The 21,709-nt window shown below is 40.9% G+C and overlaps 2 protein-coding genes across 4 annotated transcripts in view; both read right to left on the bottom strand.

The window, feature by feature from the left end:
• Window positions 1-14,621, bottom strand: part of phf2 (PHD finger protein 2) — a 39,591-nt gene extending 24,970 nt beyond the window's left edge. For both annotated transcript variants that reach the window (XM_039798436.1, XM_039798435.1), the window contains exons 1-4: window positions 14,169-14,621; window positions 1,106-1,191; window positions 818-932; window positions 336-496 (exon numbers count right to left, since the gene is read on the bottom strand). In XM_039798436.1, coding sequence (XP_039654370.1) covers window positions 336-496; window positions 818-932; window positions 1,106-1,191; window positions 14,169-14,266 — 460 coding nt within the window. In that variant the 5' untranslated portion in view covers window positions 14,267-14,621. The remainder of the gene's footprint in view (window positions 1-335; window positions 497-817; window positions 933-1,105; window positions 1,192-14,168) is intronic.
• A 2,386-nt stretch (window positions 14,622-17,007) lies between these two features.
• The window catches only part of LOC120557811 (constitutive coactivator of PPAR-gamma-like protein 1 homolog), a 42,553-nt gene continuing 37,851 nt past the window's right edge, over window positions 17,008-21,709 (bottom strand). The window contains exons 17-18 of one of the 2 annotated variants that reach the window (XR_005639023.1): window positions 17,688-18,469; window positions 17,008-17,216 (exon numbers count right to left, since the gene is read on the bottom strand). Coding sequence is in view for 1 of the 2 variants with exons in the window: in XM_039798437.1 (XP_039654371.1) it covers window positions 18,164-18,469 (306 nt within the window). In the remaining variant the exon portion in view is untranslated. Of the gene's footprint in view, window positions 18,470-21,709 lie in introns of both variants that reach the window. The other variant, XM_039798437.1, reaches the window with a different exon arrangement.

The raw sequence follows: 21,709 nt of genomic DNA on the forward strand, positions 1-21,709 counted from the left end.
CTTTCACGAGTTCGCCTGGAACTCCCGAGCTGCAAGTAAGACTGTCTCTCACTGCTGTTGTTTTTCCCATAGAGCCTAGCCTCAGTTATGATAGCTGACATAAGCTAACGTTAGCGCTTGTTAAGGCGGACCTCTGCATAACATCAGTCAAGCTAACTTTAACCATACCGGTTCTATGTGAAAAAACAACAGCAGAGAGAACCAGCACCTTACAGACAGCAGTAGTAGTTGTTATAGTAGTAGTAGTTGTAAGACAAACAATCAGTGCAGTAACAGCAGTAGTAGACGTATTCATTACTCATTCATTCATTTTGCCTTCATTCTGAGGTCCTCACCAACATAGTTCTCCACATCGCTGATGTAGAAGGTGGGAGCAGGCATGGACATGCCCAGGCCGTCCTTCTTCTGAACCAGGATCGGATCGTTGAAGCCGCCCTCCTCCAGGTAATCCAGGGTCAGCTGACTGCCGCTCAGCTTCACCAGCACATCATCAGCACTGCAACACACACACACACACACACACACACACACACACACACACACACACACACACACACACACACACAGTGAGTGAAAGAGCAGTGTGTTCAGAAATGAGATGGCAACATGTAAAACAATTTGAAGTCAGATCTTGAAACGTTATTAGACAGTGCCCCCTAGTGGGATTAAGAATAGAGTGAGGAATAATATTGACACAAGGACAATAATTAAGAGTCCCTAATGAGATCTCAAGAGGCTTAATCAATCATTTAATTTCATTATAACTTAAGAGTGTCACGGCCAGTGATATAGAAGGTTGACCACTTTATGTCTTTACCTTGGAAAGGTCCTACTGCGGAGCTCCTTTATGAAAACCTGACTGCCATTCTGAACAGCTTTGATATCTGTGCTTTGCCCCGTGTCATGTTTGCTCCAGTTTTTTTTCTTTTTCACTGAAAAACAGAACAAACACATTCAGAGCCAGTAATGACACGATCACATCATTTCATATTCAGACATAAAAACTGTGAAGTGAAGTGATCACATTACCGAGACGGTTGTTTCACGATTTCTTTGTTCAGAGAAACAACAACTCAGTCTGCAACAGTCACAACTTGATACTTACATGTGGATTTGCCGTGGTTCTTCTCGCAGTTTGGACAGTGATACACGTCAATGTCTGGAGCATCGTCTTCATCCACCCCAACACAGCTGAAACAACAAGAAACACTTTCTAATCTTTAGGAATATGACCTTAAAGGACTCATTGTTAGGTGTCCCTGCAGTGTGACAGTCACCGTGATATGCTTTTATTATTGTCAAAAGTTACAAATGTATCCCTGCATTGACAACAGGGCTGCAACTAACCATTATTTTCAACCAATTCATCTGGCAATTCTTTTCTTGATTAATTATTTGGTAAAACAGTGAAGCACGCCTATCCCGCTCCCTAAAGCCCATGATCAACAGACATTCAGTTTACAGTGGTACACAGAAAAACAGCATGTTGTTGAACACGAGTTGTTTCTTGAAAAAATACCATAAAAATTGTTGTTTGTTATTTTTCTGTCGCTTGACAAATTGATTCGATCAGATTGATTGACTAATTATTAAGGCTGGTTACACACTGGATGCGTCGTGCGAGCGTGTCAGCTGCGTGGCGTGTCCGTTTATATTTCAGCTCTCATGTTAACAGGTTAGAGCTTACACACTGTCTGCGTCACACGAAAACGCGTGACTGCTAGAAATAGAACCGACGCCTATTTTTCAAGCGACACGCAAGCATGTTGGAAGCGTTTCCAGGCAAAATAGAATAGGAAAAGATGTTTATATGTTGTTAAGACACAAATACATATTAGTAAATGACATGTTGATGTTTAAAAGTCTCTAGGTTTTGATATAAATGCAGATATAAATGTAATAAAAAAAATCAATACTGCCAACGTTGTCTTTGCTGTAATCAAATCAGTATATATTTATGTTTAACATGGTATTTCATTTTATCAATGGGAAACATACATGAATCCAGACAAGGCTAGCAGCAGCACCGCATCAGACACGTTTCTGATGTGTAAAGACATAGAAATATCCACACAGTCGCCATGCAGCTGACACGCAACAGTAACACCACGCTCACGCCACGCAGCCAGTGTGTAACCGGCCTAATAAGTGCGAATGTATCTAAAAAGTCTGACCTGAAATTACCACAGAATCCTTTCTAAAAAAAATAAATAAATAGAGAATGGCTCTACAAATTGATATTTGTAGTGGAGTGACATGAACAGAAAACACATTGAAAATCTAAAACCCATCACGTCCTTGAATAACTTCAAGTGTTTGCAATTTGGAATATGGAGCATGAAAGGACACTGTAATAGTCCTTAGGCTTTAAAATGAGTCCTGGTCCAAAGTAGCAGGCCCTTTTGTACAGGAGAATGATGGCTAGGAGGACAGTGGGGGACACCAGACAGACACCCCTCTTCACTGTATACACATTCTAGATTTCAGCACTGTGGTTTACAGCTGCAGTGAAAGGAAGTGTTTGGTTGAATTTGTGCCTTTCATGGAATAATTCGTTTTACATTCCACAGTTTACATCAAAAACATTAAAAAACTATGTATTTCTCAAAAAGCTTTTCCGACTTGAATGTAATTATCAATGCAAAAGTCTTGTATGTAAAAATGAAAAGGTCAAAATGAATATAAACTAAGGCTAGAGGCCCTATTAAAGGTACAATATGTAACATTTCTGCATTAAAATGTCTAAAAACAACTATACCTATGTTATATATTGTGTTGAGTTGTGTACCTACACTATCCCAAATGTTTCCAACAATGTTTCCAGACCCAGAGAAATCTGTTACTATATTTTAATGACACAGGACGTTTCATTTAGTCGCTTGTCAGTGGCGTCATATAACCTTTGACCCCTCTAGTTACTGTAACTTCCGTCAAAACACGGGCACCCAGATGATACATTCGAGAGTTACCGTAAATCATACAATGTTACAGAAAAAATACTACTCAGTAACCGTAATACTTGCTTTCTGCCACACAGCATCATTTTGTCATCGCTTACATGCCACTTACAACACAGTAATACAGCAGAGATCTTATTTATTGGTACATTTCAATATCAATTGATCCAGCTTAACGTGCTACGTTTACAAGTAACGTTAGCATTAGCTCATGCTAATGCTCTGTGGGGGACGTTAACGTTATAAAGTTACAACATCGTTCAACACGTTATTACACAAATTATTTTAAGTATAATTGTTTTGATCAAGGTAAAGTTACCGTTAAACAGCACTGGGCTAACCCACGATTACGTTCGCCAGCTAACATCAGCGGGAACGTTAGCCGTATAGACAAATCTAATGCTAATTTAGCCAGCTACACCACTTCTGCCTCACTCCCCGCCGCTAAGGGACTTCAGTCGGGATAAAAGTGAACAACAACCCCGGGGAGACGACACATCCACAGTTAGTCAGCAGCCAGCCAATACTATTAACTAACAGCAATCCGAACCCAGCGCTGGGTGATAACGATGCTAACAGCAGTTACAGAAAGTTTTATGTTCCGTCGGGGAAACGGACTAGAGCTCGACCAATATATCTGTGGGCCGATATTAGGCATTTTCCAAACTATCGGTATCGGCATTTATTATGGAAGATAAATTAATATTTTAAAAATAAAAACGGACGAAACACCCTGCAACCATGTTATGAGCGTTGGCGTTGCATAGTTTGTCCACCAGAGGGCCTTCCCCGTTGGCAACACTCATGTTTAATCCTTTAAGTTTCATATATTAAGTTTGTATTGTTATACATTTTATTTATCAGAACTTTGATATATTTTGATGTTCCTCTGTTCTGTTGTGACAATAAAACACACGTTATTTTAGTGAGGACTCATAAATAACATTGAAATAACTAATGTTAGGGAAATCTGTAAATTTTTTGTTACGCGTTTCTGGATTTTTTTTAAATATATTTTATATATATTTGGCCGATTTCCGTCGGAATATCAGATTTTTAAATCACCAAATATTTGTATCAATATCGGCCTTAAAAATCCTTTATTGGCCGGGCTCTAAAACGGACCATATGAAATGGACCATATCGTCCCAGGCGTTGAGTCGGCCCCGGAAATACTCGGCGGCCAGCCCCAGCCACGAAGTAGCTAAGTCTCTCAGCAGGGTTGAGTACCAAACCCTTTCCCCCCTGGTGCTGAAAAAAGCCCAAAAGTGACACTGACGTAAAATATATTGTGATATTGTGGTTTTAGGTGCTGGCTAATGTAAGCTTGCTTGCTCGCTAACTGTTCAACTAACTAGTTAGCTAACTTTAGCTACTAATACAAATCGAATCAAGAAAATGTAATTATGTGGGGGAAACAGTGGCTTTTTTATCAGAATGACATGAATAAACGTTACCAAACATAACGTGGATAAAAGTGTAATGGATAAACCCATCCGTGAACAGATATATTCCAGTCGGCAATTGTGTTAAACTACAACTGCCATAATGGCACTACACGACGTCATCAAAAGTACGTATTTACATCCATTATTTTGATTGAGAGACCCCTAGCGGCAGAAAATGACACATTGTACGTTTAATGTGCGCAAAACATTTGTGTTATATAGTTGTAATAATTAACATACAAAGGCTTCAGCAGTGATGCAAAAAAATGACAACACTGTAGACTTAAAAAAAAGTCCAGTTGATTGATTTGTGCAGCTTCAAACACCAGCTGTCATCATGGTCACAAGAACATTCCTCCCATTAGGAGGCGCTGCTCCCGAGATCAAATCAAGTGGGAGTTTCCCACAATGCTTAATTTTCCCCCTGTGAACTCCACGGCTTTACTACACCACCCACTCACTTTCACTCAAGGCAAATACAACTGTGTGCGTGTGTGGGGGGGGGGACATTGTGGAAATGCCTGTTCACTGGTGGCTTGGAGGAAAACTCCTAAATTCATACTAAATATGGAATGTACAAACAAGCGGATGTTTAGACACTTTCACTGACAGATCAGAATTTAGTGAGGTGTGGTCACTTTAATTTGTTTGCTAAGTATAAGAATAAAAGGACATGTACTTGGTCGCGACATGTTTTTAAGAGTAAGTAGGAGCTTCAGTGAGAACGATACAAACATGTCACCTTGACGACAGTAAAGCTGTGGCAGACTTATTCTGCTGATCACAGGATCAGGCTACTACGGAAGTAAATGTGTTTCATCGGATTTTGAAAGTGAAAAGCCGTTGAATTACTAGCATTGAATATTTATGCATTGAAATTATGTATCTGAATTGTGTGCCACTGAATTTTACTCTTCACATTTTCAACAACTTAACTTTTACCTTTATTTTTCAATGTTCACAAATTCAACGTTAAAAAATGCAATATACCCAATTCAGATGCAAAACACAATGTATAAAATCCAGCGTTAATGTCCAGGAACCCAGGGAAAAGCAATCGATTCTAGATTCAGAGCAGCAGTCAGGGGAGAGGGAGAGCAGCATCTGAAAGGGCAGAGATTTGACTGACTTGTAAATAAATGATAACATGTATACACCTTAGAGTTCATATTTCAGTTCACAATTACTGTTTGTTGTATTTGCTTATTTTACATGAAGAAATAATAAAAAAAAAATTTAGTTTCAGTTTGTCTGGTAAATAAACAGTTGTAGCCTACATAAAGTGGTAACATGCTATGACACGCGTTATTTAGACACCAAAGCTTATAACTGTCATTCATTTATTGGCTTATTTAAATCAGGGACAGTGTACAATACATATATTGCACCAGATATGTCACAATGCTAATTCCCATCTGTTGTCTCTGGGCATGTAGCCTAAATTCACATCTATATAAAATATATAATTCCACATTACACTAATGTACATCTGTAGGACAGACCAGTGTTTATACATTCAGAGAGGCATTATCAGACCTGAATGACAACATGACTCTTAACATTAGTTTTAAACTGACTAAAACCTGTTTTGTTCATCTAACTGAAAGAATTTGAGCAAATGTTGGCAAGCAATGTCATTGCAGTGTGGGTAAATAGATCAACGGTGTTTGCACTTACAATTACATATACAGTGCATACACCCAGTGGTCACTTAATTAGGTACCCCTGTACGCCTCTCAAAAGCTAGCAGAAATCTTTTAAACTGACCTTTGTCGATCTGAAATGAAGCAACTGCATGGCCTATTTTTCTTTTTTGCTTAAAATGTTTAAGCTATTTGTGTAAAATAAGAGATCGTATTCCGAACGAGCCACCATTATGGTCTGTTGTAGGAGGGTGTAGACTGTTTTCTTTGCTTGTCAGTGGTCAGTGAAGAGGGGCTGGGCGATATGGAGAAAATCAAATATCACGATATTTTTGACCAAATACCTCAATATCGATACCGCAATGATATTGTAGTGTTGACTAGTGGTGCTTTCACAAAATATTTACACAATGAGATTTTTGATAAATAATCATCAGTAATGTGGATATAATGACTAAGTGGGTAAAGGCAAATAATAGAACAGTTACAACAGTCTGGTAAGTTCAGAAAATGACATCACTTTACAGTAATGCAGCCTTTAAAACCAGGAAAAGACACCACTTATGCCATATTACGATAAGCAAAATCTAAGATGATATCTAGTCTCATATCACGATATCAATATAATATTGATATATTGCCCAGCTCTAGTGGCGAGCCCAACAGCGTGCAATGCCAGGAAGCGGGGCGATCCTATCCGTGAAAACAACGCCTATATGGACACTTACCTCAACTATTAGCGCGGTTCAATCAGGCGTGGCTGATCTAGGGATTTGCCGTGTCCCATTTCTTCTGTCTAGCCGTCACACATCCAGGTAGCGATGTGGACCGGGCGGGGGGGGAGGGGGAGGAACAAATGAAAATCCATGTGTAAGAAGGCAGATGTGGGGGATGGATGGATGGATGGATGGGTTACACAATACAGGACTTTAACCCACGAGACCGCACGCACAGAGATTCCTCGATTTGTAGTTATAGTTATAGTCAAAAGGAAAGGGGGAGGGAATAAAAGGTGAAGGAAAATTTAGAGTTTATGTTTAACTTGAATTTTAGTGTCATCTTTTTCATCAACAAAATTGCATGATGATATCGCCACAGTCAGCGTTTAATGACAGCGGTGCTGTCGTGTCACTACTATCGGTAACGAATTTAACAATTCAGCAGAGGTGTTCATTTTTAAACAGGCTTTGTGGCTTGATGTTTATAAAGTAGGTCTAGTATGGATTTAATTAGCGGAGGTAATTTGCCGACGGTAATGTTATTAGAGTTATAAGATAGCAGCACACTTAAAAAACCAGACCCATGGTGAGTCTGAGGGAGAGGAGGAAGAGTGAATTTTAGCTGGGCTTTTATTGTGAAGGGTAGAAACGGAAAAGCCAGCGTTTTGGCGTCTTTTTCCATCAACCTTTATTGTGTGGCCGTTTAGTTTTATTCACATTTTATTAATATCCAATATCCAAAGCTGTCCAAAATGCTCAAAATTCCAGACTCAAATTTCATATGAAAGCAAGTGTGAAGTAGATCAGATGAACGGTTCATGAGATATTTCAAACACAACAGACACGCGCGCACATACATACAGATATTCCCCGACTTATTAATGAGATGTTACTGTGCTATAAACAAAATTACGCTTTGTGACAGCATTCTAAAGAAGGGTGACACATTTCTGTCCTATATTACTGCCTACTGTATATTGTTTATCAACACTGAAGTCTAAATGTATTTCATTTTTACTTATATTTTGAAATATATATTTAATAATTTTGCCTGTGGTTTTTGATGACCTACACCAGAATGTAAGTAATAGACTAACATAAAACATTAAAACCAATCTAGTAGAATGCACCTGAAATGTTACATGCTGCTGGCTACCATCCACACAGGTGAAACCAAAACACCTATGACTTTGTTAGTGGGTGATAGGACAGACATTTCATATGATCCATAGTAAAAGATGATGACAACAAGTGGGGAAATGAAGCAAAGTCTGTAGTTTACGCGTTATTATTGATCCAACTGCAGTTCTGGGCAAGACCTGCCCTTCATTAGCATTTGCACGCTACACTTGGCCAGGCGTCCATGCTAGGTAACGGAACCCAATTTATTCAGGTCCTATTCCCTGACCAATCAGTTATCCTAACCTTACCGACTCGAGGTCAATGCCTGACCTCAACCAATCGGGACTCATTCTTCACAAACCACATATCTCCAGAACATTCTGACGCTAAAATGGCATTTTTCAGGTCGACACATCAGGAGAAATGAACTTTGTTTGAGACCTGTTCCTGTCTCAGGAACTAACTCTCGCGAGATCTGGCAACACAGATAAAGTAACGTCAGCTAACGTTCGTGAACGCCCTAACAAAACTAATCTCTGTGATGCTAAATATGTGTTTTAGCTGTGTTAGCAAAAGAATTATAATAAATTATACAAATATAACTTTTCATCCATCATTACGATGTTCACTACACTTTCAAACGAGGCCACGCCCATTTAGGAGTCAGGAAATATAAACCGTTTCATACCATTGGCGCTGCTTGAAATGTGCTATCTTCAGTATAGAGCATTGTGTACAGTACAACCGCTACCTGGTTAGCTATGCATTAGTCTAATGTTTGCTACATTTTCAGTTGAAGAAAATAAGACACCTTTATTAATCCCGAAAGGGGAAATAAAAATTTTTTTCCACTCTGTTCTTACAGTTACACATATAACATACAGGTCTGAAATGCACAGGACCAATACATCCCCTAATGAAGAGATGTCAGAGTGACGCCGGGAACACACCGCACGCGGAAGTGCCACGAATAGCCGCAAAGTGGAGCTATTGGTCCGCGCGCTACAGCTATCGTTTCGGTGTCTCCTCTATTTATTCCGAAACAGAGTGCGAATGTGTCAAGCCAGGTAGGTAATCACATACAGGAAGTCCACAATGCAGTCGGATACTTTACAAAATAAAAGAAATTTCAAAATAAAAAACCCAAGTTTATGGTGATTTTGGCTGTCTTGACTTCTCAGCTGTGGCTAGAGAGAGACAGGCGATCTAGCACACGGGGAGAGAGAAAGAGACGGATGGACAGACTGGCGCGCGCACACACACACACAGACATACACACACACACACACACACAACCAAACACTCACAGAGAGAGAGAGAGAGAGAGAGAGAGAGAGAGAGAGAGAGAGAGAAGAGAGAGAGAGAGAGCTGTTCTGGAGCATGGAAAAGAGAAGGATCACTTTGTGACAGAGCACAGCGCAGAGAAATGCACAGCTGGTATGGTGGTGAACAGCCAGGCGCGCGATTGGGCAAAAATCTACGCTCCGCCGGCGGTGTGTTCCCAGCGTCAGGGGTCTACGACTGCTGGACCTTCCTCAAGGGCACCTTGGCAGTGCCCAGGAGGTGAACTGGCACCTCTTACACCGCTCCTGAAATGTGATGCGCCGCTTGGCAGTAAATTGCCGTCAGACGCTAGTGGCTCCGTTAGTTTGTTTATTTATATATAAACATCATGTTAATCACATTGTCATATTGCTTATCACCAGCGTTGGGCAAGCTAGTTTAGTGAGTTAAGCTAATGTTAAAAGTTATTCTACAGTAAACAAAGCTTCACTACACTGAAGCAAACGTTAGCCCCCAAATAAATGAATCAAGCTATAAGCTACATCAACATGGCAATATTAGTTTACTACATCTGAACTATTTTTTTTATACATCCATGTACCGATACATGTCTGTGTTTGACCAGTGACACTCAGGATTGACATTTTAGATCGCAGCAGAAAGCTCCGCTGTGATTGAGCTTCAGAATGCTCGGGGAAATGTAATGTTACGTTAAAAAAAGAAGCTAACTTAAGCTACTGAAAAGCTATTTGGTTCAGAAAACAGCGATGCTATTGAGAAGTAGTTAAACTAGTAATGCCACTGCCCAACGCCGCTGGCAATACAAGTTAGCCTAGATTTAGTGCCGTCGGCACAGGTTGCTAATGTCAGCTACTTTTTAATTTGCCAGAAGGTGACATAGTGAAAAATGCCGGTTCAACAGGTTAGCATAAAATCAAATTGGTTTAATGCGGATCGGACCGGTGAAAACGGAAATCGGCCCACCTCTTATCAGTGTTGAGATCAAAATTATTTACCACGATTATTCATTGAGTTTAGGAGCAGTCAAAGCAGCTCCAAGAATGGACTTCTTCTCTTCTGTAGCCAATCATTTCTACGTCCCTAAACAAGCATGAAACAGTCCTTCCCGAGTCATGCTGTTATGGCGTTTTTTCATACATGGTACTTGCTCGACCTGCCTCAACTCTACTTGCCTTTTTTAAATAGTTTAGCCAGCGGTGTTTTTTTTTGCTGCCTCCAGCTTCTTTTGAAACTAAGTGTGTCTTCTGGCAATCAGCCACATGCCGAGAATCAAAAACAACACACCTTCCACATTCTGTGTGTGTGTCGCGTTAGGTCAGGGCAGTTTCCTGCTGCGTCGCTATGACGATCAGCCACGCTCGCCTCACGCATGAGGCGGTACTAATGGTGCGTTCTTTTTGTCCACCGAAGTCGTTTTACGAGTTGTTTTCCGGAGTTACGACCCAGAAGTTGCAAAAAGAACGCCCCCGAGGTCGTATTTACGACTCGTCAAGTCGTCTGAAGTCAGAGGACCCCGAGCTCACTTTCAAAGATGGCTACGTCGTGCATCACACGTAGTAAACATTGTGGTTATCTACAATTTTACGCACCTTTGTCTTTGTTGTAAACCAAATGAAGAAGTCGTACACATAGCGCTGTATACTGCTACCTATAGGCATGTCGCTACAGTCTTATTATGAGTTAAATACCGCCTAATTAGTTATTTTGTAGCTTGTGCAGCTGAAATTGGCTAGAGACGCCTCGGTTGCTATATGACAACAATGGCTTTAAGCCGAGTCTTGAGCAGAAAGCAGAGCAGTAGCGTAACGCTTACGTTAATCAAAACGTAATTTTCATGTATCAAACTGTGAAATATATGTGTGTAATATGTCAATAACTGGGTGAATAGAATCCTAAATGTTACTAAAAATGTTACAAAAATCCATCTTTTCTCCGACTCGTAGTATTGTGTGACAAAAAGAATGCAACAACCCGCGGTTATTCGTTTTTCGACACGGATGTGACGTCACGCTCGAGCTACTAGTTGCGATTACAAGACAAAAAGAACGCACCATAAATCTGCAACGGAAAATGGAGGACGGGGCACCACGGCCGAGTCAAGTCGAGCCGAGTAGAGCTGGTACTAGCAGTGGGTAAGTGCAATTAGTTGATTAAGCGCTTGATTTGTTATGCAGTGGCGTTTTCTATGATCGGAGCACACATTTCAAATGTCAATATCACAGTCAATCATGTATATTTAATTATGGGAAGCTACAATGCTGATCACGATTTATATTTGATAAATTGTGCAGCCCTAATACCTCGCAGGAACATTTTACAGTAGGAAAATAAACTTTGTAACTATGTTACAGTGACAACCTTTCTAAATTAGCACAAAACATTACTTCGGCATTTCTTTATTGACATTTTTTTGTAACTAGCCAACTTATGAGCCCATACAAACATATTTGTTATGAGCTAATCCTGGCAGATAATAATGTATCAGTCAACTGATTTATGGGTCAGGCTCTATGGTATTTACTCTCCCTCAGCTGTTGCTTGGCTCTCTAGCTGCCAGATGTTTGACTTCCCCACCAGCTAGTCCCGTTGCGAACGGCATAGAGTCCTTTAGAGCTTGTGTGTTGCTTTAGTAAAAAGGGTTGACGAGAGCTGTTAGACAAAACCCAGAATAAAAACAATTAGCTCAATTGGGTTGCAGAGTTGGACAATATTCATGTGGGGGTTTGACCCCTTTTACATTATACACATTCATACAATGTAAAAACATATGGACTAATAAAGCTTCAGAAGTCCAACAACTGCAAAAGCAGCTTTACTGTATGTGCATGTTGGACTCAACATGGGATCAACCAGCAACAGAATGTACAGTAAAAATAAGACATTGTGGTTTTCAGGACAGTTAGAACTATTTCCTGATCAACAACAGCTGGGCACAACAACTGCAAGCAGCATCTCAAAAGGTCTCTGCTGAACACTGCTGCGACTCCAACAGGCCCACACTAACATGACTCTGAGATATAAAGCTAACAAGTTGTAGCAAAGTGTCGTTTGTCACTTCTGATGGAGCTGAGCTGTGTGTCTTTGTGAAGTACTGGACACAAAGAAAAACTGGTACAGTCTTCTTAGCAAATAAACATGTTCCCCAAAATATTTGATTGTTACATAATTCTGGTAATGAATTAACATTACTACTACATGTTCACGACAACATACCTGTGTGTTATTATATCTTGTTACAACTAGCAGAATCATAATTTCACACCACACAAACTATCCACTTCATATTTTCTATAGCTTGACAAATCATACTAGGGCTGTTGGAATGAATTCTTGAAGTTGAATATAAATTGAATAGTTAAAAAACAGCATTACTAATTGAATGGTGAAATTACTATTCTAAAGTGTATTTTTTCAAATTTGTTGGCGAACGTTAGAGAATCTCGCTTTTCTCGCCTTGGCCTACCCCATGTTAAAATTGTTATTATAGAGGAGATTAACAGCTCTACGTCATACTGTATGTGGGATCCCCCAGGGTACCATCATTGGTTCACTGCAATCCATTTGAAGATGTTACCATCTACCTGTGTGATCAGAATTATGCTTATGACAAATAATACCATAACATCCTTTTTAGTGACTACATCTTAAACTGAATACTACTGACTTTATTTGTGTTAATTAACTTAATTGAGGTCCAGTTCATGCAGGATCCTGAATGATTGCAGGGAAACAATTAAAACACACATTTCGTTTGTTAAGAAAAAAATATATATGTTTTAACCTTTTAGATGTGAACACATAGAATTCCCTCCTGTATATGAATAATATAGTAAGCCACATCAAGCTGATATGGGGACATTTAGCTTCTACATTTAAAGATGGGTCTTTTTTCATAATGCTGATGCGCGACTGGAGGTCATGGCTTATCCCCAGCATTTAATTCACCACCGCATAATTTGATAAAGCTGCATACAGCCCAGAAGCAGCCAGGGGAAGCATTAAAGGGTTAACGTTCAGGCGCGTAAATACTGTCCATTGCTCTGGAGGGCTTGTTCACCAAACGAAACACGATTAACAAATAATCTAAAACAGACAAGGAGAGTGCAGCCGAACAGCAGGAAACATGGCAAAACAAAGACGAGTGCAGGGACAGACTTGTGTAGCAACAACTAGCTAGACAAACAGGAGGGAATCTAACATGATGGTAATAACAGGGATCATTACAGCTTAAGTACGGCGGGGAAAGTGATGAGCGGCGGCGGACGATACGTCCCCGTTTAATCGCAGTAAAACAACATATCCATTAGCTTTAGCTCAAAGTACTGACAAACCTGCTCAGACAACATTCAGAAGTATATTCGTTCCCCAGCTTAACATTCAGGGCTTCCAGTAACGTTACGGGCTATTGTCAGCCATAGCTGCTGCCCGAGTGGCAGGAAGGCTGCGCGGGGCTGAGCTCAGACTCACACTGGGGTCGTGATTTTCGGCCGTGCTCTGCAAAAGCACCCGGTGAAAGCTCCGAGAACAACATTTACAGACAATATACGTGAAATGTCGGCCTGGAGCGGCTATGAAGAGGGGTGATGTGAGACAAATGAGCAGCGAGTGTGCCGAGGCTTCCCCCGCTGCCCTCCGCTCGCTACGGGGACGGTTTAGTTTGGGGCTCTGCGGGGACGTTAAATACCCACTATACGTGCAATTAATAGACGACGCCCGCGCCGAAATCACTCTATAAACCACCAAAACTTTTTATACGGGGAATCTGTTTTTTGTTATTCGCGAAAAAATGTCACAACCCCGGTCGGCTATGCTTAACTCCGCCTTCTTCTTCTTCTCCAAGCGGCCTCTCTTCAGATGTAGACGGGCGACTGAGAGCCACAAAGCTGTCAAACGCGCCGAGACCTCGCCATTTTTGTTTGTTTTAAACAAATGCAAACCGCCACAAAAACACCCCGGTGAGCAATCTAGCCTTACCTGCCGTGGAACCAGTCCTTGCAAGCATCACACTCGATCATAAACTGGGTCACGTCGTAAGGTAATCTGCAGATGCAATATACTGGTACAGTCGCCATGTTCAATTCACAACTACGTCGGGATAGACTGGGGGGGCTGCAGGAGGAACAACGTCCTGCAAACAATATGATCCAATATGATCTTCCCCAGAAAAAAAGCCAGGGGCAGACCCGCCGGACACATGAACCTAAACGCACATCTCCATCACACCACGGCCGTGTGCTTGAAACGATAGAGGCTCGTCGTAGCAGGCTTTCCTGAAATACATTATTATTATTATTAGTATTACTACTATGTGCATGCCCCCTGGTGACTGCACGGCACCGAGGCGGTCATATTAGCAGCCAGAAGAAAATGTAGCCTCGATGTCGTTGCGAAATAAATAAATAAATAGAGTGAACGTTACGTCAGGCAGGTTTAAATCGGCGGAGCTCAGATCAGATGAATGAATGTTCGGATTAGTCAACAATGCAGCTACATACAGGCAACATAAAAGCCTTTATTAGCAGTCTCAGGCTGATTAGTTTTTTTTTTTTTATAAAAAAAAAAGAAAATCACATTCATCAGCTCAGTGCCGATTCCTTTACTTTTACATAATTACGTTTACGTGATAAATATTAAATTGTGATCAATTATTTATTTTTTCTACATTTTAATATTTAATCATTTAAAACGTTTAAAAAATAATAAATGAAAGTGTGATAATGTATATTAAATCATAATATAACATATATTATTAAACATTTCATATTATTAGATTAAGACACAAATAAGTACATTAGTCATTTTTGTCAAATGACAGTAAAATATAAGTTGTATGGCTTGTTATAGGAGCAGGGTGTGAGGTCATGGATCATATTAAAGGTGCAGTAGGTAAGACTTTTAAAACTAACTTTCTGTCATATTTGCTGAAACTGCCCCTATGTTCGAGTAGAACTACATGAAGCAGGTAATAAAAAAAAATATCTGGCTCCTCTGGCACCACCTACAGCCTGTAGTGCGATTTGCAAAAATCCACCGCTCCCTGTTCAGATGCACCAATCAGGGCCAGAGGGGGTGTGTGTGTCTAACTGCGTGTCAATCACTGCTCCTGCACACGCATTCATTCTCTCTTGTGGGGGGAGGGGCTTAGGAGACCGTTTTGGGCTTTAGCGGAAAGGGGGGAGGGAACGACCAGTTGTCGATGTTAAAATTTTTGGCTAAGTCCTGGATCTTTGCAATCCTACCTACAGCACCTTTATCATTACACACACGTTGAGGCTGGTTTTTTACTGTATAGTTAAATAACAGATACAAGTTATAATGTAGGTGTTGTCTTAAGTTGACCACAGTTGGTGGCTTTAGATAAACGATCGTGGTGTTAGGCCCTGAATACTGACAGGAAAATGACCGTCACATCTCATATTCATGCATGATTGCATTCATTCACATGCAGGGGCATTAATACTGAAGAGACAATTTGACAATTTTTCACTTAACTTACTGATTATTAAAAACGAATCCTCCATGACCCCACAAAAATTGCAACAGAAACTTTATCAACTTATCTGGTCTCATAAAAGTCTCTATAACATAAAAAGTCCTAAGAAATCCAATTGGTGGAAAGTATTGGAAAACACTGAAATCGGTGGTGCCAGTTTCCCCATTGCAGCCCATGTTAAGGGGAGACGCTGCAGGTGAATGGGGAAAATATTTTAACAGACATCTCCATGAAACTTCCCCAGTTGATTACATACATTAAGACAATACTACTTTGTATTAAAAGTTTTCTGAACTTTTACGTTTAATTATGCAAATGAGGCATTGTCTAATAAATGTGTGCTAATTTATATAAATAATGGTGTTCCAGTATTTTTTCAACTTGGACCCTATTTTCCCCTTGCATTGGGTTCTAAGTGACTAATGTGAACCAAAATCTTTACCATCTTTTGAAACCTATAGTCTAGTATATAGTCTAGTGTTAAATGCAGAGTCAGTCAGCGTCCACTAAAAGTGCCGTTTTTGCTGCTGACAGGCTCAGATTATTATTCTTAGTATCTTCAGCCACTTGGATTTCTTAAACCCCTGACACACCAACCCGACGGCCAGCCGTCGCGTTGGTGTGTCAGGGAAAAGGCAGTCGGACTGATCAGTCGGCTCCCTGACGTCCAAAAAGTGCCTCGGAACACACCAAAGCGACGCCGACGTAATACGTCTCCAGAACAGCAGGCAGTGCTAATCTATATTGTCGCCCAAAAAATAAAAACCGACAGCTGATTGGATGAACGTGGGTCTGGCTGCTCCAGGATTTTACAACCGGGCATAATGGCGGCTTTGTTCGGAATACGTTCTCATGTTTTACGAAGATAGTAAAACGAAACGGGTTTCTGAAAACATTTTAAGCAAGAAATAGGCCACGCGGTTGCTGAATCTGTCTTCATTTCAGATCGACAAAGGTCAGTTTAAAAGATTTTCGGATTATCGGGTTGGTGTGTCAGGGCCTTCAGGACTTTTTATTATAGAGGACACATTTATGAGTGATTAGCATTTGTCAGATTTTCTGTTGCAATTTGTGGGAGATTTACCAGTTTTTTTTTTCCCCCTCACAAAATGCTTGTACTACTTCGATTTCTTACTTGGTCCATTTCCAAAAAGCAAAAACCTTATGTATGTGGCCTGTTGGCATTTGCTCACTCAACTGCTTTTAAAAATAAATGCATGGATTTGAATAATGCAGAAAGTCAGTGAGCAGAGACGAGGTCAAATGTGAATTCCTACATGCTGTTACAGTATGACGAGGGATAAATAAACGACCAACAACTTGTACTAAAAGAATATAGTTTTTATTAAGCATTGTAGCCAAGTAGCCTTCAAATACACCATGCCACAAGCCATCAATATTCAATCAAAGCCAACGGCAGTTCATTCTTTTACGATCCACGAGTTAGGAAGAAACTGATCAACTCACATAAAAAGGTAAGCTATATGTAGCTCTGGCGGGGACTCTGATCATTACTGAAAGATGAAAAGCTGAAAAGGAGAACGAAGTCAAATATTAATCGAGGATTGCAGTGTGGTAGTAGGAGTGTGAAAACAATCTTCAAATTCATGACTGGCTGACAGCTAAAGGAATGAATGAATGGAAAGTGGAGCACGTGTTTCTTTCGGCTACAGAGAGGGGATTTTCATCCAAGCTTTTAATGTGATTTCTTTCAGATATTTGACTAACGAAGAAAACAGCAACAGAGAACTATATTGTGTGAATATACTATTTCAAAGTGGGTAGATACATTTTAATTAAATGTAACAACTGGAGTCACCAAAGAAACAGTTAAACCCCTTTTAGGGGGCCATTGCTGATATCAGCAGTTTGTTATTAATGGGCACAGGACGTGTAAAAGATGGAAGAAAAGGACAACATGCATAATAACTACACACCTCTGAAACTGTGAACCATGCAGAAATTTTTTTTGTTTAAACGGTAATACTCCAGCTCCTCACCTGACTCCAGAAACCAAGGCGAGTATCAGCCGGATCTTTAGAGCCTTCTTCTTAAAATGTCCCTTACAGCTAAATGACTGAAATGACACAGGAGCTCTTCTAAACTGACGGAGAGAGTTGCTTCAATACGAATTTTTTCATTTAGCCGTTAACGGACAACACAAAGTTCATAACAGTCCCTATTGGTGACGTATCAACCTATAAGAACTCAAATGTTTCCAAATGAAAGCTTCTTGGAGCTTTAATATTCTAATGAAGGAAAAGTGCCATGCTCATAAACATGTAGAAATCGTGGTGATGGAGTGAACAACTCCTTAAACTAACATGTGTCTTACATCTGGTGTTTACTGAGAGGGAATCACACATTTCATCTCTTTTGTCTATCTCAAAGGAAAAAGGGTACATTGAAACTCATGTTTCCAGATATCTTAACCCTGTTCCATCTTTCATCCTTGGCCCTCTCTAGAAAAATAGGCTTACTCTTCTTTGTTTAAGACAGCGGCCTCCAGACCTTCATCTCTATGGCAGCCGCTGTCTACGTGTAGTGCATTTAAGTGAGAATTAGAACGGCACGTCTTGGAGTCACTGCTAAAGGCACTTTCAGGTTGGATGAGAGCCCCGCGTTCCTCCTCGTCTCCATTCGGCCGCTCAGGCTCCCCGTCCTCCACGCCGTTCTCCGCGGTCGAGCCGTCGCGCGGTGCGCTCAAGGATTTCCTCTCCTCTGCATTGGGCTTCTTTCTCTCCTTCACCGCATCATGTCCAGACTTATGAGCAGGCTTACTCTGGTACAAAGGAAAGAGAAGACATATTTTCAACTGATGCCAAACGGTGAGTAAATCACGCGCAACATGGAGAAAATCCAGATGTGGGCTGGAAGTCCTCTCCTGGTCGGCCAACACCACAGCGACCATCGAAGACTCGGTAGTAGGGCTGCACCATATGAAGGAAATGTCTGATTGGGATTATTTTTAACTGATACTGCGATTGAGATGATTCATGATATTGGAGGGAGTGATCATTTTTATTTATTTTATTTTAAAGATTATTTTTTGGGGCATTTTAGGCCTTTATTTATATAGGACAGCTGAAGACATGAAAGGAGAGAGAGTGGGGGGGAATGACATGCACTAAGGGGCGCAGGGCGGAGTCAAACCTGCGGCCGCTCCGTCGGGGAGTAAACCTCTCTATATGGGCGCCTGCTCTACCAGGTGAGCTACTCAGGCGCCCAGAATGATCATTTTTGTATCATTGTTCTCATTTTCATTGAAAAATATTCAAATGAAAAATACTAGGCTCGTTCAAGATGAGATGCGCCTCGCCTGTAAAGTGGACGAGAGCAGGCGGCAGCAGCAAGGTGGTGGCAAAAAGCCGCGGTCAAGTCACACAGTTTCCAGCCGTTTACAGCAGACTTCAGGCTGAACAGGAAGTCAGAGGAAGACTCACATCCTGTTAGGTTCAATTCCGATTTAATAAAATGTTATCAGACCCCAATATCAGCTTGTACACAGTCTCCAGACTGTAGATGATCTGTAATCTGAACAGATTCTGACTTCTAAACGTCACTATCAGCCACGCAACATGTGTTCTGTACAGAATAGGCCTTTACATCAGACAAATAGCAGTTAAAATCCCTCCAATTCAAAAACAATAAAACGTTTAGATAAAACGTCATCATGTTGAGTCGATTCTGAGCCAGCATGCCCTGGGTCTTGCGGTCGGCGGAAAGCAACCGCGCTGCCTGCGTCTCAAACCTGCGGCCGCCTCAATCTCGTGAGGTTATCGTTGCCCACGTGTGCGTGACGTCAGAGCAAGTCGGGATCAAGTCGGACACAAATCTACCCAGCGTGCATTGGGTGGCGATCGCCGGTGAACGATTCTGCACAGGCCTGGCTCATCTCGAACGAGCCTAATTATAGTGAGATTTCTGCGAGGATCTATACCAAACAAAGATTTGTTTTCTGTAGTCCGTAGGATACGATTTCTAAGCTGTGACGCCTCATGAGCCCACTGTGCACCCCGCCAGGGCAGCAGGGCCTCCACATGTCTGCCAGAGACTGCTGTGAATGCAACTCCCTGACATTTCCTCTCCAAACCCAATACACAGGACCCCCATGAACTTTGCTGTAGATATTACTAATGGGAGAGATGGCGAATTAAGAACTTCACACGTCTTTTCGTTCCATAATATTCCCACAGGTGGTTGTACCTCCATGTGTGTCGTGGCTTTGTTGAGACAGGACCGGACTCAATGCTGGAGTGATATTTGGCACCAGGTGCACAAGAGGGAGCCTCGCTACGACTCAACAGCACTAAGTAGTGATATCAAGGGGAAAGATGTGTTCTATGGTCACCAACAGGCGCCAAGGGCCCTCCCAATGCTGGACCATGACTCCTGCCTGCTGTATAATTCCCCACAGTGCACGAGCACAAAATGACTACATGTTACATGCTGTTGACATGAATAGAAATGTATCAGGAGGTAGTGCTGGGCTGATGTGGTGTGATCGGACATGAGAAGAATCAGCCCATTCACTGGATTTCCTGCTTTATTAAATACAGGTCATTGTGTATTGTGTAAAACATAATAATGGAGTGATACTAGGGGTGGGATGAGACTTTAACACTATTTTAGAGAAAAACTTCAGTGAAGAAATAAGACTGGAAAAATAGTCCTTTATTCAATCGAAAGTCACAAAATGAAAAACGAGCACTGTAGGGTTTGGCCACAAACTCAAATGGCTTCTCTCCTGTTTAACGAACAGTTACACTGTTACTTATTCCATATGTATGGTGGAGAGAACCAAGGTTACAACATAACCAAGCGCTTTCTGGCAGCAGTTGAGACCAAATGGTTTGTATTTGAATTTGTCATTGGTACAATCTCGTCACGTTTAATATCGCGCAAACTCGTGGGGACGAGATCTCGCCACACCTCTAAGCGATACCTTTCCAGAGCTGTGAAGAGGGTGGAACAAAACTAGCTTTCCATTAATGTGGCAACACTGAATTTAAACGTTGAAAGCATTATGGTGTTACTTTTGTGTAAAATGGACTAGGGCTGGGCAATATATCCATATTATATCGACATTGATATATGAGGCTAGATATCGTCTTACATTTTGGATATTGTAATATCGTGATATGACACGTGTTGTCTTTTCCTGGTTTTAAAGGCTGCATTACAGTTAAGTGATGTAATTTAATTACTTACGTACTTACTGTTTTATAATTTGCCATGGTATCCACATTATCGTAGCCTAGAAATCTAGACGCACCCTAGCAGCAGCAAATGTAATTTGCAGGGGTCAGTCTAGCAACTCTCCATTGGCTTGCTTGCTGGAAAAACCAAATTCTGGTCAGGCCAATCACATTGTGTATAGAGTCAGTGGGCGGGAATTTGAAAGACAACCGTTTATCCGGCCCCTCGGACTGAGCCCTGCCAATGGAGAGTTCCCAGACCCGACATCTTGTTGTGGGTCTGGCTTGTCAGGCTAACATTATTGGTGATTATTTATCAAAACTCTCATTGTGTAAATATTTGTGAAAGCACCAATAGTCAACCCTTCAATATCGCCACAATATCGACACCGATGTATTTGGTCAAAAATATTGTGATATTTGATTTTCTCCATATCGCCCAGCTCTAGATGAGACGTACAGGATGACCTAAATTGAGGACTCATTCATTGTCAAGGAAATGTCGCTCATTCATTGTAAAATCACACATTATATACAGTAAGTGCACAAACTACAATATCAATATCAAGCAACTTCATTACAATTCTGCTGTCACTTTTTAGTGATGAATTCAAGTTTGAGTTTTGGCAAAATGTTTTGTGTCAAATGTTTCTTATCATCCAATAATATCAGAAAGCTGAATTGGGCATTGGCGCCATGGAAATAACCCATGCCAAACAAACAACTTGACCATTGTCTTTCAAGTCAGTAACAGACCGTGTAAATATTTGTGATAGTGAACCCTTCAATATCGACATCAATGTATTTGGTCAAAAATATCGTGA

The sequence above is a fragment of the Perca fluviatilis genome, chromosome 4 (genome assembly GCF_010015445.1).
Source record: "Perca fluviatilis chromosome 4, GENO_Pfluv_1.0, whole genome shotgun sequence".
Lineage (NCBI taxonomy): Eukaryota > Metazoa > Chordata > Actinopteri > Perciformes > Percidae > Perca > Perca fluviatilis.